The sequence below is a fragment of the Mus pahari genome, chromosome 18 (genome assembly GCF_900095145.1).
Source record: "Mus pahari chromosome 18, PAHARI_EIJ_v1.1, whole genome shotgun sequence".
Taxonomy (NCBI): domain Eukaryota; kingdom Metazoa; phylum Chordata; class Mammalia; order Rodentia; family Muridae; genus Mus; species Mus pahari.
In genome coordinates this window covers 3,077,502-3,094,189 of record NC_034607.1, presented here as the reverse complement: position 1 = coordinate 3,094,189, position 16,688 = coordinate 3,077,502, and the positions used below count along the sequence as shown (strand labels likewise).

Here is a 16,688-nt window from a genome sequence, read left to right as displayed (position 1 = left end):
TTTTTTTTTTTTTTTTGGTTTGCCCAGGTAACGTCCAAGTGAGCCAGACGTCTTTGCTTATATATCCCACAAAGGGGTAGCACCAGTCACAGTAAATCTCTCCTGCAAATGCTCTGAATTGTAAAACTCATATAATTGTCCCTTCAGCACCAGTGACAGCAGCATTGCTACTAGGCCACCATGTGGGAATGACAGAAGGTCACACAGAGTGGTGAAGGTCACACATGGATGCCTATGGTAGCAAAAAGGATGAGTATAAACTGAGTAGCCCTGGCTGAGGACAACCAGCTAAAATGGTTTCTCCAATATTGTAGAGTGTTCTAAAGAGTGTATATTGAGCTGGTCGGCAGTGGTGCACACCTTTAATCCCAGGTCTGGCTAGCTTTTGACTGACTGCACCTCCCCATATCCCCTTAAAGAAGCCAGGGTGGGTAGGCAGGGAGAGTTCAAGGCACCAATGACTGAGTCAAACTGTCCCATGCTCCAGTGTCTTTGGTTCACAGGAAAGTGATCAGAAGAGTACTTACCTTAAAGAACTTATTAATAACAATTCGGAGAGATTTTAACAGTGCTGAGTACCCAGCGCCCCAAGTGGGGTGTTTCAATATTTATAAGCATATGCGATTTCTTTTAATAATTTTTTAAAAGATTTATTTATTTATTATATGTAAGTACACTGTAGTTGTTTTCAGACACACCAGAAAATGGCATAGATCTCATTATGGATGGTTGTGAGCCACCATGTAGTTGCTGGGATTTGAACTCAGGACCTTTGGAAGAGCAGTCAGTGCTCTTAACCGCTGAGCCATCTCTCCAGCCCCCTTTTAATAATTTTTAAAAGATTTATTCAATTATGTATACAGTGTTCTGCCTGCTTGTATGTCTACAGGCCAGAAGAGGGCATTGGATTCTATTACAGATGAGTGTGAGCCACCATGTGGTTGCTGGGAATTGAACTCAGGACCTCTGGGAGAGCAGACAGTGCTCTTAACCTCTGAGCCCCCCATATGCTAACTCTTAACTGTGTCCTGCTCACTTTACATCTTCATTGCCCCTATTGGATAAGTGATTCTTTGATTTACCTACATCAGCCAGGCACAGGCCTGCAAACTACTCCTGTCTCTCCAGTACCTGAACTATATTTTGCAGCAATGGCGCCCTCTAGTGTAAAACTCTCATGCAGCTCTTGTGTAGGTAGGGATAGGATCAGGATACTTCAACCCTTGGCAGCAACTGGAGTTGCAGCTTCCAGATAAGTGTGCCTAGCATCCTTCAGGTCTTGACACCGGTCGCATTTCAGTTCCAATATGTCTCAAAATGGACTAAAATTTCTCTCTCTCTCTCTCTCTCTCTCTCTCTCTCTCTCTCTCTCTGTGGGGGGAGCGGGGGGAGAAAGAGAGAGAGAGAGAGAGAGAGAGAGAGAGAGAGAGAGAGANAGAGAGAGAGAGAGAGAGAGAGAGAGAGAGAGAGAGAGATGGAGATAGAGGGGTAGATGTAGGTACATATGGAGGCCAGAGAGCCAGAGGGCAACCATGGCTGTCATTTCTCTGATCACGCCCACCTTGGTTTTGTGTGGTTTTGAGATGCGTTCTCTCATGGGCCTTGACCTACCTATGAGAGTATGGTGGCAGGCCAGTGAGTCCTAGGGGATCCACCCGTCTCTTGCCTCTCCAGCACTGGAACTACTGCGGACGCCAAGAGCTTCTTTCTTTTTCCCCCCTTCTCTCTCTCCCCATATATCTTTTAACCTGCTCCCGCCAGGGCAGTCAGGCTATTCCTCTGCCTCTACAATATCCCATGCGTGTCTCTGGTACTTCGAACTGTTACTGACAGCCACTGGAGAGATGGCTCAGCACTTGCTGTTCTTTCAGAGGACCTGGATTCGATCCCCAACACCTACATCTGGGAGTGCTCAACCACCAGTAATTCCAGTTCAAAGAGATCCAACATCATGTTCTGATCTTCTCTTCGGCACCAGGAACCCATTTGGTACATATGCATATACATAGATATGCATACACATAAAAGAAAAACAAATAAATAAGAAAATGTTATTTCTAGAGTTGGGGAAATGGCTCAGTGGATGAAAAGCTTGCTATACAAGCATGAGGACCTAAGTCTGGGCCTCCTGTATTCATGTCCGGGCTGGGTGGATCACTGTGTCTGTAACTTCAGCACCGGGATGCAGAGATAGGAAGACCGACTCAAGCTCATTGGCCAGTCCATACAGAATCTGAGCTCAGCCATCCAAGTATCAAGATTCACTGAAAGATGAAAGGCTATGTCTCAAAAAATGAAGTGTTTGCGGGAGCCCTCTGGATGTCAACCTCTGGCTTGTAAAGGCCAGTGCGCACCCACCAATATACATAAAAATTCACACGAAAATGTTGAGTAGGTAGTGTGGTGAGAGGCAAAGGATTCTACAGTCAAGTACTAAGAAACAAAAGAGGGGAAGTAGTACTACCTTTAAAGCTGAAACTCATTGTTGGAAGAACATTAATTATAAAAAGTTTTTAAGACTATTGAGCATAAAAATTAAATGTCAAATGTCCGCCGTAGTTATTCGCTGCTAAAATTTGGAAGAGTAGGTCATTCCTTGTCTTTGTTCAAATTATTTGCATATATTATGCAAATACCCAGAACCACTCGAAGAACGCCTACTCGAAGAAAGTCAATGATACACTCCTCTGGACCCTTTGATTGGCTTGCCTATCCACCTCATTTGCATGACGTGATTTGATAACTGGAAAGCCCCGCCTCCCTGACGCGTTTACCTCTCACGAAGGGACACCAGACGTGAAATTCTTCCAGGGTCTATGTAACTCCGCCCTCGACTAGCTAATCCCTTCCATTCGTCGCAGTTCTGTCTTCTCCGCTGAGAGTGACCGGGGCCTAGCATCCTTTCCCTGCGTCTCCCCGCTCCCAGCCGTCCGCGGACCAATCACGCATGCGCATCCGTTTTTTTCCCCCCCCTCCCACCATCCGTCGTGTAAATTCTGCGCCCCAACGGCCTCGCATTCCGCCCGGTCTACGCGTCTCAACTGCCGACGCCAAGGCGTCTCCCTAGCCAACCGGCGTCCTAGCGTCTGTAAGTCCCTCCCCTTTATGCAAATATCTTCCACACACCGCCTTTATTTTTTAAAGTAGGGACGGCCCTGAAGAGCGGAGGGGTCGGAGAGAAAGGGGCTCCGCCCCCTATGCAAATCAGGGGGCGTGCCCAGCCGAGGAGGGAGGCGGGAGGTGGGGGGTGCTCCCGGGGGCGGCGGTTGCCCGGATGGGCCGTTAGTCGGAGCCCAGCCGCGGAGTGAGCGAGGGAGACGGGAGGAGCCGAGCGCGGCGCCATCCGCCGCCATCCGCCCCCGCCCCGCCGCCATCCGCCCGGGGAAGCCTCTGAGCCCGGGTCCCGGACCCCCACGCACCCGGCCAGGTGAGTCTCGGCGAGCTGGGCGCTGACGCCCTTTCCGGCGCGGGGCGGCGGCGGCGGCGGCGGGCCGGGGGAGAAGCTGCCATCAGCCGCCGCCATCTTGTCCTCCTGCCGCCGGCCCGCCCCTCCCCCTCGGCCTGCGCCGGCCGCTCCCAGGCCGCTGTGGAGGGCCGGGGGCCTGCCGCGGCCCAGCAGCCTGCTCTTCGGGGCACGACCGCGCTCCAGGCCGCGGCTCCTGCCCGCGTCGCGCCCTCGGGCCGCCCGGGGCCCCTGCGCCGCCTGCAGACCTTCCCTTTGAGGGGCTCTTGGTATTGCTGGAGCCCCTTGCTGCCACCCGGCGCTATGGCTCCCGGTCTTTCTCGGTCTTTGCGTCGAGTCACTCTGGTTCTGGAGCCCCGCTTTCGGCCAGCATCTTCGCCTTTCTGCGTCCCCCAAGCCTCTGCGTTCCCTTTTCCCCGATGGCCCTGTCTCCTCCTCTTCCCTCTTTCTTCCGAGCTCCCCTGACACTGCCCCTTGTCAGCCTTCTTCGGCCGTTCCTGCTTCCCTCCCAGCTTTCTGCTTGATTCTCTCTTTAGCAGTTGAAATCTGTCCGCTCTACGGTTTTTCTGCTTTCTCCCCTTTCATGGTAGATTTCAGATTGGCCTCCTTAAGTGCCTAGAGAGCAGCCCCCCGTCTTCTTTTCTCTGGCTTGTGGTAAAGTTAGTTCTCTCCCCGATTTTGGCTTTCATCCTAGGCCTGCATGCTTTCTTGCTATCTTCCATCTCTTTTTCACACTGTTCCCACCCACAGATGAATGCCGGGTCACTCGAGGATGGATTCAGATGTAGAGTTTGGCCTGCCTGAGGTGTAAGGGTTGTTAGGGGAACAAATGACTGCTTATGAAGAGACTGGATGAGGGTAAAAATGGTAGTTGGTTCTGGGTTTGGCCTCTGCTGTCTGGCTCATGGTTACAGGGTGTTGTCGAGGTAGCTCCGTCATGCTGTGGTTTTCCTCAGTTTTACATGGGGTCCACTAGTATTTTTTTTTTTCTGCCAGCAGAATTGTTTCCAAGAGCCTGGGTGGGGGCTAGGTAAGGAATAGATGGAATATTCTGCCTGCATCCAGGGGTTCTGTGAAGCCCCTGTTTAGTAAGGCTTAGTCTGGCCCCAGCTCCTGGTCTGAGAGCAAGCTCATAAAAATCCTTAAGCTCCCAGCATACCTTCCTTCAAACCTCCCCAGATGGGACTTAAGGCTGCTGGGAATGAAACCTGGGACACAGGGCCCTGGGGCGTGATTAGGGAGCTGGTGTCTAATAGGTTGGCAATCTGAAGTTCTTGTACTTGCTCGATGGAGTTGTGTACCTCATTCTGGTTTTCTCTGGGGCTTTGACTTGGTTGTTCAGTTTTATCGTATGTCTCTGAAATTATTTTGGAGGAGTGAAAGATTAGCTGCCGTTTCTAAAGTGGCACAAAGGATAGATGGGGACGATACTAGGTTGTTACTTGGTTTTCTTTGTTGGGATATGTCAGGGGGAAGGGGCTGTGGAAGCCGAGTGTGGATGGTGGTTGCTTAAGAGACTGTAGTGGTTTACACAAGCCAGAGAGCCAAGTATCTGGGCCCTAAAGAGAATGCAGACAGCTTCTAGGCTTTTGTCTGAAAGGGGCAGAACCTGAGCTGCCTACTGTCTGGCCCACAGGCACCGGCTCGTTTTGGGGGAGGTGCCTGCAGGACCCAACGTACTCAATGAGCTTCCAGCGCAATGTCCGATCGCTCGGGGCCGACTGCCAAGGGGAAGGATGGAAAGAAGTATTCCTCGCTCAACCTGTTTGATACGTATAAGGGCAAGTCCTTAGAGATCCAGAAACCCGCTGGTGAGGGTCCTGTTCTGTAAAGATGTTCCTGATATTTGCAGACTGAGCATGTGTGGGGTATAGGCTTTAGAGCTCTTCAACAAAGTCAACTAACAGACCAGATGAATACTGGAGACCTCTCCGTTTCATCTTCATTGCTGAAGGGGGTGCTGGGCTCTGGGTAAAACACAGCTCATCCTCCTACAAAGGCGTGTTTTTGGTTCCCTGTCCTTGGACACGTAAGAATCGGAGGCAAAGTAATGTGGTGGGTTTGGAAAGGTCTGGGACCAGCTTGCCCCCCCGCAGGCTCAGGATCAACCATCCCACAGAGGAGATCGATGATTATGCTGTATCTCACCTTTCCCAGGAGAACTTAGAGACTATTGAGTAATGAAAGGGTTTCTGAGAGAAGTCTATAGTGAAAAGGTAGTAGGGTTGTCTAAATGGGATCTGTGGATGGAACGTGGTTAGGTCTCCCATGTGAGGGCTTTTTGACCATTTTTCTCTCCACCTTTTCTTCAGTTGCCCCTCGACATGGCCTGCAGAGTCTCGGAAAAGTTGCCATTGCCCGGCGTATGCCACCCCCAGCCAACCTTCCAAGCCTGAAAGCCGAGAACAAAGGCAATGATCCCAATGTCTCACTAGTGCCGAAAGACGGAACAGGATGGGCAAGCAAACAGGAGCAGTCCGACCCCAAGAGGTAGACAGCTGTGGGACCTCATGAGGCTTGTAGCTTTGAGCTTGGGGGTGTGTTAAGGTGTGGTCTGTTTGAGCCAGAGACCGAGAGAAGCACCTTCTGCACCTAGTCTGTTAGATGACTGAGAAGAAGAGGCCTGTGTACCAGTTATTTTCTCTAGTGTTTGTAGACGGTAGCTAGGTTCGGGTCAGTCCCAGCTTTGTACCAGTTAGAGAACTAAGGAAGTGGCACCTCACACTCTGCATGACCTTTCCATCCTGCTCTCCCAGTTCCGATGCCTCAACCGCTCAGCCGCCGGAATCGCAGCCACTGCCGGCTTCACAGACGCCTGCCTCCAACCAGCCGAAACGACCCCCAACAGCCCCCGAGGTAGCTGTTGGAGAACTGGAGGGGTTGGATGAGGAAGAATGACCCTTACCCTCCTTACTCTGCTCTCCCCTGACCATTTGTTCCTTTGCTCCCCCAGAATACTCCTTCGGTTCCAAGCGGGGTAAAGTCCTGGGCACAAGCCAGTGTCACCCATGGAGCCCATGGAGATGGTGAGTGCAAGAGGGTTGGAGCATATGGGAGGGACGCAGGGGCCATGCATCCTTGAGGAGAGATTCTTCGTCTTGTGTCCAAATCACCCAGGATCTAGAGCCTCCCACTTTTATGTACATGCTCAGGAAGTGACCCCATCTGGTGTATACCCTCATTTCAACAGGTGGAAGGGCATCAAACCTACTGTCGCGATTCTCTCGAGAGGAATTTCCGACCCTGCAGGCGGCTGGAGACCAGGACAAGGCTGCCAAGGAAAGGGAGTCTGCCGAACAGTCGTCTGGGCCCGGACCAAGCCTCCGCCCCCAAAGTGAGTGACTGTCCTCCCACCAGGGCCGAGCCTGCTCTGTGAAAGGGCTGCGTGCTAGGCTACTCACCTCCTTCCCCGTCTTTCTGATGCATCTACTTGGCCCAGACCAGCAGTAACTTATCTTTTCCTCCCTCTTTGCATTTCTAAACTACAGATTCTACAACTTGGAGGGACGGAGGTGGGCGTGGCCCTGATGACCTGGAGGGCCCGGACTCCAAACTTCATCATGGCCATGATCCCCGGGGTGGGCTGCAGCCTTCAGGCCCACCCCAGTTCCCTCCCTACCGCGGGATGATGCCGCCCTTTGTGAGTTTGCCTGTGTACCTTGAAGTGGTGCACTGAGCCAGACATAGAAAGTAGACCCCAGTGAGGTGGGGTGGGGGGGGTGAGGGGTAGGAGGATATGTTTAAAGGGCTGGAAGACTACATATTCCCCCTCTAAGCAGCCATTGTTGGGCATTTTTGCAGATGTATCCCCCATATCTCCCATTCCCTCCACCCTATGGACCCCAGGGGCCTTACAGATACCCGACTCCTGATGGGCCCAGGTAAGTAATCAGATTCTGGGTTTGTTATTGGGGGAGGGGAGCTGGTAAGGCTACTTGGAGAGAGATGGTTTTTCTACCTAGGGGGTTCAGTTTTGTATGTGATTCTGCTACATGCTATATGTAACATTCCCCCCCCTCCAATTTTTTTTTCCCCAATATGCAGCCGTTTTCCCCGTGTGGCGGGCCCCCGGGGCTCAGGGCCACCAATGCGCCTTGTAGAGCCTGTGGGTCGGCCTTCTATTCTTAAAGAGGATAATCTCAAAGAGTTTGACCAACTGGACCAGGAAAATGATGATGGTTGGGCAGGTGACTATGACTATTTGGGTTCTCAAATGTGAAATGTGATGAAGAAGTGGTGGGTTGTGTGAGAGGAAGGCAAATGTGAAAGGGTAAGAGGGAATGACAGAAAGCTTAGTGCTGCCAAGTACTGAGGAGTGAGGACGGCAGGACGTGTTGGGGATGGTTAGCATTGACTGTATCTGCTGTTGTAGTTCCAGACTATTTGCTGCGTTCTGTGAAACTATCTGAGAGAGCACACTACTTAGTTTTAAATGTTCATTTTCTTTTACCTCAGGGGCCCATGAAGAGGTTGACTATACTGAAAAGCTCAAATTCAGCGATGAGGAAGATGGACGAGACTCCGACGAGGAGGGACCTGAGGGCCAGTGAGTTAGGGCCCAGAGGAGGGAGGTGCTGTTTTTCTTGTGGTGTGCTAGCCTCAAAAGGGTTGCTTACAGCAGAGCTTAGTTACCCTGTGATCTGCCCACAGCAAGGATTCCCAGTCAGCTGCTGCTGAGGAACCTGAGACAGATGGCAAAAAGGGCACCTCCCCTGGCAGCGAATTGCCCCCTCCCAAGACAGCCTGGACAGAGAACTCTCGGCCTTCAGAGACAGAGCCAGCTCCTCCTATCCCAAAGCCTCCCCCACCTCCACCTCACCGGGGGCCAGTTGGGAACTGGGGCCCCCCTGGGGACTATCCAGTGAGTATCTACAATTTTGGGTTGAGAGGGTCAGTTGTGGGGGGGGGGCATCAGCTGAATAATTGACAGTAATGACAAGAAGCTAGGGCAGGACTAGGGTTGTATCTGAGGAAAGTTTGGGGAGCCTTTGGTTCTCGGGGAGTTGAGATGAGCTGGGAAGGAAGGCCCACGAAATTAGGTCTCCAAAGTAAAAGAGGAACAGAGGTGAGGGTGAGGAATTTGTCTCCACCAGACAGACACCATTAATTCCCAGGCCTGGTTCTTTTATCCTGTAGCTGTAGACAGTTGTTTGATCTTTGAAAGAGGTGGTAGAAGGTAGAGTGACTGACATGCCTGGCTGCTGGTCTGCCCATTGCCAGGATCGAGGGGGTCCTCCCTGCAAACCCCCAGCACCTGAGGATGAGGATGAGGCTTGGCGGCAGCGTCGGAAGCAGTCTTCCTCAGAGATCTCCCTGGCAGTGGAACGGGCCCGAAGGCGCAGAGAAGAGGAAGAGCGGCGCATGCAGGAGGAGCGCCGGGCAGCCTGTGCTGAGAAACTTAAGCGTCTTGATGAAAAGTTTGGGGCGCCTGACAAGCGGCTCAAGGCAGAGCCTGCAGCCCCACCTGTTACCCCTGCTGCCCCAGCTCTACCACCTGTAGTCCCCAGAGAAATCCCTACACCTCCAGCTCTGCCACCAACACCAGAGAAAGACCCTGAAGAGCCAGCACAAGCCCCTCCTGTGCAGGCTGCCCCCAGTCCAGGGGTGGCTCCAGTTCCCACTCTGGTGAGTGGGGGTGGTGGCACTGCCAGCAGCACCAGCAGTGGCAGCTTCGAAGCCAGCCCAGGTATGGAGAAAGGGATGGGGCTTACTGGGTGTCAAGTCTGCTAGGCTTAAGGGGATAGCAGGTAGTCAAGATGGGTGTCAGTGGGAGAGCCTGCTAGGTTACTTTATTGAACTGTGAGTGGCAGGGCATGTGGGAGGAGAATCTAAGCATCTCGTACAACAGAACTCTGCTGGTTCTTGTTTCTGTGTTTTCTGGTAGTATCACAGGAATACTTGACGCTTTATTTTTATGGCTCTTAAACAGGATGACCACTTACTCAGTTGGTATTTTGTTAAATAACTGGGGGTGGAATTTCTGGGATGTTTGACTGTTGTAATGGACCAAGTTACCCTGTTCTTCAATGCAGTGGAACCCCAACTGCCTTCAAAAGAGGGTCCTGAACCACCAGAAGAGGTTCCTCCACCTACCACACCCCCAGCCCCAAAAATGGAACCCAAAGGTGATGGGGTTGGTTCTACTCGCCAGCCCCCCAGTCAGGGCTTGGGCTACCCCAAATACCAGAAGTCATTGCCTCCTCGCTTCCAGCGGCAGCAACAGGTGAGGCCAAGTTCTTTCTTTCTACTTTGGGGCTGTTTCTGTCTCTTCAGCATACTTCCATGTGTTGCTTTCAGGCCTGGGTTTGTCTTTCTGTTGTAGCACAGTTCCCTTGTACCCTATCTTTGTCATGTCACTGCCTTAACTTTCTCTGTACTGATGCCCCTGAGTGTAGGCTGTGGTAACCTTTTCATCTTGTCTCATTACTTGCAGGAGCAGCTCCTGAAGCAGCAGCAGCAGCAGCAACAGTGGCAGCAGCAGCAACAAGGCACTGCCCCTCCTGCCCCAGTGCCCCCATCACCACCACAACCTGTGACCCTGGGAGCTGTACCTGCCCCACAAGCACCGCCCCCACCTCCCAAAGCCCTGTACCCAGGTGCTCTGGGCCGGCCCCCACCAATGCCTCCAATGAACTTTGACCCCCGCTGGATGATGATTCCTCCTTACGTGGACCCTCGGCTTCTCCAGGGCCGGCCCCCTCTGGACTTCTACCCTCCCGGTGTACATCCCTCTGGTACGGGTCCGTGGGAGTGCCGGTGATCTCCTTAAGCCCAGGAGGGAATACTGTCTTTGTGTGACAGCCAGGGAGCATGGTGTTATATCTGCTTAGCACTTCTAGGGGTCTTGTGAGAATAAGCTTGGGGAAGAGGTAGCGATCCTTCACTGGGCACAGTTTATTTGTGGGGCTTGATTACTTCACAGCTGAGTGATTGAGAAAGGCAAACCCTCACAGAGCAGGAGCTGCAGGTGCCGCACACAGGTTCTCACACAGGTGCTTGTGGCATCGAAGGCATATGACAGGGTGATTTCTTTGTTTTCTTAGGCCTGGTTCCCCGGGAACGCTCAGACAGTGGGGGCTCAAGCTCTGAGCCATTTGAACGCCATGCACCCCCTCTGTTGCGGGAAAGGGGCACCCCACCAGTGGACCCCAAATTGGCCTGGGTAGGAGATGTCTTTACCACCACACCCACTGATCCTCGTCCTCTTAACTCACCACTGCGCCAGGCAGCAGATGAGGAGGAGAAGAGTATGAGGTGAGTTGCTAGGGAGGGCCTGTGAGAAGTGTGGGCTGTCTGAAGTGATAGGGTGCCTGTGGAAGGAGTGTCTAGATCCTAGTTCTCCTCTGCATGTGCTCATCCTCATAGCAAATTTCTTTTCTGTTTCTCCTCAGGAGTGAGACTCCTCCAGTGCCCCCGCCCCCACCTTATCTGGCGAATTATCCAGGTTTTCCAGAGAATGGAACTCCTGGGCCCCCAATCTCAAGATTCCCTCTAGAGGAATCTGCTCCCCCAGGACCCCGCCCACTACCCTGGCCTCCAGGCAATGATGAAGCTGCCAAGATGCAGGCTCCACCGCCCAAGAAGGAACCCCCGAAGGAGGAACCGCCACAGCTGTCTGGGCCGGAAGCAGGCAGAAAGCCTGCCCGTGGAGTTGGAGGTGGAGGCCAAGGCCCACCACCACCACGGAGAGAGAATCGTACTGAGACTCGCTGGGGCCCCCGACCAGGCAGTTGTCGTCGTGGAATCCCTCCAGAGGAGCCAGGTGTCCCTCCTCGAAGAGCTGGGCCTATAAAGAAGCCACCACCGCCCGTGAAAGCAGAGGAGCTGCCTCCTAAGTCCCTAGAACAGGGGGATGAGACCCCCAAGGTCCCAAAGCCAGATGCACTCAAGACAGCTAAGGGCAAGGTGGGCCCCAAAGAAACGCCACCAGGTGGAAACCTGTCTCCTGCACCTAGGCTTCGGCGGGACTATTCCTATGAAAGAGTAGGTCCTACATCTTGCCGTGGTCGGGGCAGAGGCGAATATTTTGCCAGAGGAAGGGGTTTCCGGGGGACCTATGGGGGCCGGGGTCGGGGAGCCCGGAGCCGTGAATTCCGAAGTTACCGAGAATTCCGAGGAGACGATGGGCGTGGGGGTGGTTCAGGCGGAACAAACCACCCTTCTGCTCCCCGAGGCCGCACTGCCAGTGAGACACGAAGTGAGGGTTCAGAATATGAAGAAATCCCCAAGAGACGCCGCCAGCGTGGCTCTGAAACAGGCAGTGAGACTCACGAGAGTGACCTGGCCCCCTCTGACAAGGAAGCCCCTCCGCCCAAAGAGGGGGTGCTTGTTCAGGTCCCTCTTGCCCCTGCACAACCAGGAGCTCCCCCATCGCCAGCCCCAGCCCGATTCTCCACTGGCCGAGGTGGGCGTGTCTTCACTCCCAGAGGAGTACCATCACGCCGGGGCCGAGGTGGGGGGCGGCCCCCTCCTGTTTGCTCTGGTTGGAGTCCGCCTGCCAAGTCTCTGGTTCCAAAGAAACCTACAACAGGTTCTTTGCCTCCAAGTAAAGAGCCTTTGAAAGAGAAGCTGATCTCAGGGCCTCTGTCCCCCATGTCCCGAGCTGGCAACATGGGTGTAGGCATGGAAGACGGGGAGCGACCCCGACGGAGGCGACATGGCAGGGCTCAGCAGCAGGACAAACCACCTCGTTTCCGAAGGCTAAAACAAGAACGTGAAAACGCTGCCAGAGGAGCTGATGGCAAGCCCCCTTCCCTAGCCCTTNCAGCCTCTACCCCTGGACCCGAGGAGACACTAACAGCAGCCACAGTTCCCCCACCCCCTCGCCGCACAGCTGCTAAGTCTCCTGATCTGTCAAACCAGAACTCAGACCAAGCCAATGAGGAATGGGAGACTGCATCAGAGAGCAGCGACTTTGCCAGTGAGCGCCGGGGTGACAAGGAGACTCCCCCAGCAGCACTTATGACCTCTAAAGCTGTGGGGACTCCTGGGGGCAATGCAGGTGGGGCTGGACCAGGCATTTCAACTATGTCTCGTGGAGACCTGAGCCAACGAGCCAAGGATTTGAGCAAGCGGAGCTTCTCAAGTCAGCGGCCAGGCATGGATCGTCAAAACCGGCGCCCAGGCACTGGGGGCAAGACTGGCAGTGGTGGTGGCAGTAGTGGAGGTGGTGGTGCAGGCCCTGGGGGACGGACCGGCCCAGGACGAGGGGATAAGAGGAGCTGGCCCTCTCCCAAGAACCGAAGGTGTGTAAGGGTGGATGGCTAAGTAGTGTGGTTGCTGGGTTGAGGGTGGGTGCTAGGGAGTTGGAGTTTTTTGAGTAAGTCAGGCATCAATCAGAAGGGCACTATAGACCTGACATCTTGGCAGTTAGCTAAAGAGTTGGCAATCCCCATGCGTGTCTTGTTCTGGTTTTCTCAGCACACCATTGTGAACAGTAAGCTTGGGGAGGGCTTTATCTGGAAAGGATGGGATGCTAGTAGAGAAGCTGGAAAGTAGATGCTTGACTTAAGAGTCTAGTGAGCCCCTGGAGCTGATGCTCTGCTTTCTCCAGCCGTCCTCCTGAGGAGCGACCTCCAGGACTTCCTCTGCCTCCGCCACCCCCCAGCAGTTCTGCTGTCTTCCGCCTGGACCAAGTTATCCATAGCAACCCTGCTGGCATCCAACAGGCTCTGGCCCAACTTAGCAGCCGCCAAGGAAATGTAACTGCACCAGGGGGGCACCCAAGGCCTAAGCCTGGGCCTCCCCAAGCCCCCCAGGGCTCCTCCCCTCGGCCCCCAACCCGTTATGACCCCCCAAGGGCCAGCAGCGCTATCAGTTCTGGTAAGCTGGAGGCAAGCGGGTGGGAATGACTCCATCCCCAAAGGTCAAGTGCTGGAGTGGGGAGCAGGAGTTTGTCATGGGGCCCCTGCTATTGGGTTCTGCAGAGCTGGAAGGACTGGGAGGTGGAGTCGGGAGAGCAGGCTAGGGTCAGTGGTAGAATGAGGTAGATGCTGACAGTTTTCCCCTTTTCCCCAGACCCCCACTTCGAGGAGCCAGGGCCGATGGTGAGGGGGGTGGGCGGGACTCCCCGGGACTCTGCCGGGGTTAACCCCTTCCCCCCGAAACGGCGGGAGCGGCCTCCCCGAAAACCGGAGCTGCTGCAGGAGGTGAGGGATGGGGCTGGAGACTGGGCCTCATTGCACTCCCACCTTTGAAGGTTCTTGGTTATGCTTTCTGTATGCTTTTTACATCCTGTTCCACTCACTCTCACCCCAGACTCTTCATTAGCCATCACCACTTGTCTCCCATGTCTCTGTCTCCCCTGCTGCTGCTGCTGCTGCTGCTGCTGCTGCTGCTGCTTATTCTGCCCCCAGCTTATTTGTATTTCGCCCTTCTTGGTTTTCTTTAGGAAACTGTGCCAGCTTCTCATAGCTCTGGATTCTTGGGCTCTAAACCTGAGGTCGTCCCAGGCCCTCAGGAAGAATCCAGAGATTCAGGCACAGAGGCCCTAACTCCCCATATCTGGAATCGTTTACATACTAGTAAGTGAAGCTGGTGGGGGGAAAGATGGGAGTGGGGCATGGTGGTGTGAGGTGGGTCTTAGTTTCTCACTGCCGGCCTTGTGGTTGTGTTCTCCTCTAGCCACAAGCCGAAAGAGTTACCAGCCTGGCTCCATCGAGCCCTGGATGGAGCCCCTGAGTCCCTTTGAGGATGTGGCAGGCACAGAGGTGAGGAGACACTGGGACTGGGGTGGCAGGGAGGTTATTGAGTATTGGTCATACTTCTTCAGCTATTCTGAATAGACATAGATAGCCCTTGAGGCCGTTCTCGTGGAGTTGGCATGTGACACTTCTTAGGTGGGAGTGTCACCTAGCTCCTTCTCCACCCCTCAGATGAGTCAGTCTGACAGTGGAGTGGACCTGAGTGGAGATTCTCAGGTGTCATCAGGTCCCTGCAGTCAGCGAAGTTCCCCTGATGGAGGACTTAAGGGGTCAGCAGAGGGACCCCCCAAGCGACCTGGAGGACCCTCACCCCTGAATGCTGTTCCTGGTGAGAGTGTGTCTGGCTCTGAACCCTCTGAACCTCCTAGAAGACGGCCACCTGCTTCCCATGAAGGGGAAAGAAAGGTAAAGTCGAAGGATGGAGAAGAATGTCAGTAGGGCCCTTCCTCCCTCCTGGGTTTGACTGACCGTCCTTTCTTAGCCAGTGTGCTTTGCTTTTTCCTGGTTTGTTTCTCTGTCACCCAAATACACTTTGTTTCCCAATCTAGGAGCTGCCTCGGGAGCAACCTCTACCCCCTGGGCCCATAGGCACAGAACGGTCACAGCGCACAGATCGAGGCCCAGAGCCAGGCCCTCTCCGACCAGCCCACCGACCGGGCTCTCAAGTTGAGTTTGGCACTAGCAACAAGGACTCAGACTTGTGCCTAGTGGTCGGAGACACTTTAAAAGGAGAGGAGTTCAAGGCTTCTTTTGCTCAGGCCGTTCCCATATCCAGAGACTGGGAGCTGCTCCCTAGTGCTTCTGCTTCAGCTGAGCCACAGCCCAAGAGCCTGGGTTCTGGGCAGTGTGGTCCAGAGCCCAGCCCTTCAGGTCAACGTCTGTACCCTGAGGTCTTCTATGGCAGCCCTGGACCTCCTAATTCCCAAGTAAGCTCCATTAGTAATCACAAGCCCCTTCCCTTTCTGCCTTTTGTTTTTTTTGTTTGTTTGTTTTTTGGTTTTTTTGAGACAGGGCCTGGCCTGAGCTGGCTTCAAACTCAGCTTCACCTGCCTCTTCCCTTCCGGGAGCTGGGTTAGAGCTGTGCCCCACCAACGTGCTCAGCTGGATAATGGTTTCTTTTGTTGTTGTTGTTGCTGTATTTTTAAATGTTTTTGTGTGCGTGCCCCAGTGCATGTGTTACACTTCGAGAGAGCAGAGTTCAGAGGACGACTCTGCAGTCCTCTCCACCCCTCCCTACGTGGATGGGTCACAGGTTACCAGGTTGCAGCAGCAGTGTCTTTGCCCCACGAGCTCTCACCTGCCCTGAAGTTGGTTAGCTTAGAAAACATTCCATTGTGTTCCATTTTTCTTTTTCCTCCAATGAGTAGGACGGGTGGTTTATTCCTTCCTCCCACCCCCAAGAAGTTTTTATTTCATGTGCATGGGTGTGTTGCCTGCATGTATCTGCACCGTGTGTGTACAGTGCCCTTGAAACTAGAGTTAGAGGTGGTTATAGGCCATAGGCTGCCATGTGGATGGTAAAGATAGATGGGGTCTTCTGGGAGAACAACCAGTGTACCAAATTAACCACCATGACATAGAATTCTATCTCGCTCTTTTTTTTTTTTTTTTAGATTTATTTTTAATTATGTATATTCAGTGATTGCAGATGCTCATGGAGGCCAGAGGAGTCTAGTCTCCCTGGAGCTAGAGTTATAGATGACTGTAGGCCTGGAGAGAGTATGCCTGTCCTTAACTGTTGAGCCATCTCTCCAGCCCATCCATGCCCTGTACTCACATTTTATTTTGAGACAGGGTTTTGCCAAGTTAATCAAATTGGCCTTGAGTGTACTCTGTAGTATAGATTGGCCTTGAGCTTGGTGATTGCTGCCTTTGACATCTACCTTCCTAGGAACTGAGGCTCCACCAGGTTCTTTTTTCACTTGTATTGTGCCCAGGCCTTTGGTCAGTGGGATGGTGCTGCCCACTTTGGGGTGGGTGTTCTTCCTTTGGTTAACTCTCTCCTCTTTTAAAACATCCAAAGAGACAGAGGGGTGCTCTATTGTCACCTGTGTTTCTCAGTCCAGTTGATTACCCGTCACTCTGTGAGCAGACTTGGGACTCACATGTAGTGAAGCCCTCTACCACTGTGCTGTATATATCCAACCCAAGTTAGCTTTTCTTAACAGACATTGGAACTGCTCTTATCTCACTTTTCTCCAGCAGGTCTCTGGGGGTGCACCCATCGACTCTCAGTTGCATCCCAACAGTGGAGGCTTCCGTCCTGGGACACCCTCATTGCACCAGTACAGGTAAAATTAGATTATCTACAGACTTACTAAAGGGAATGGAGATCGATTGCAGAGGAGAGGATGCCAAAGAATAGTGGATTAAGGTATCACTCAGGCTAAAGAGTAACCCCTCTCCTCCCCCCCCCCCCATTCTTTTCAGGTCACAGCCTCTGTATCTGCCCCCAGGTCCAGCCCCTCCCTCAGCACTGCTCTCTGGGGTAGCTCTCAAGGGCCAGTTTCTGGATTTCTCAG

At 53.4% G+C, this 16,688-nt stretch overlaps 1 protein-coding gene and 1 non-coding gene across 2 annotated transcripts; both read left to right on the top strand.

The window, feature by feature from the left end:
- The first annotated feature begins 3,257 nt into the window (after nucleotides 1–3,257).
- Nucleotides 3,258–15,055, top strand: Prrc2a (proline rich coiled-coil 2A). Its single transcript, XM_021217427.2, is given in 23 exon segments — nucleotides 3,258–3,427; nucleotides 5,100–5,274; nucleotides 5,776–5,953; nucleotides 6,220–6,319; nucleotides 6,417–6,489; nucleotides 6,654–6,797; nucleotides 6,952–7,103; nucleotides 7,265–7,344; nucleotides 7,508–7,650; nucleotides 7,919–8,009; nucleotides 8,114–8,324; nucleotides 8,684–9,149; nucleotides 9,496–9,686; nucleotides 9,897–10,197; nucleotides 10,507–10,717; nucleotides 10,855–12,708; nucleotides 13,017–13,285; nucleotides 13,481–13,611; nucleotides 13,854–13,986; nucleotides 14,087–14,172; nucleotides 14,338–14,571; nucleotides 14,715–14,919; nucleotides 14,922–15,055. Coding segments are annotated over 22 exon segments (5,406 nt in total). The 5' UTR covers nucleotides 3,258–3,427; nucleotides 5,100–5,162; the 3' UTR covers nucleotides 14,963–15,055.
- LOC115062571 lies at nucleotides 5,450–5,584 on the top strand. The gene has a single exon (XR_003842508.1). It is a non-coding gene; the product is annotated as a small nucleolar RNA SNORA38 (small nucleolar RNA).
- Nucleotides 15,056–16,688: the final 1,633 nt, after the last annotated feature.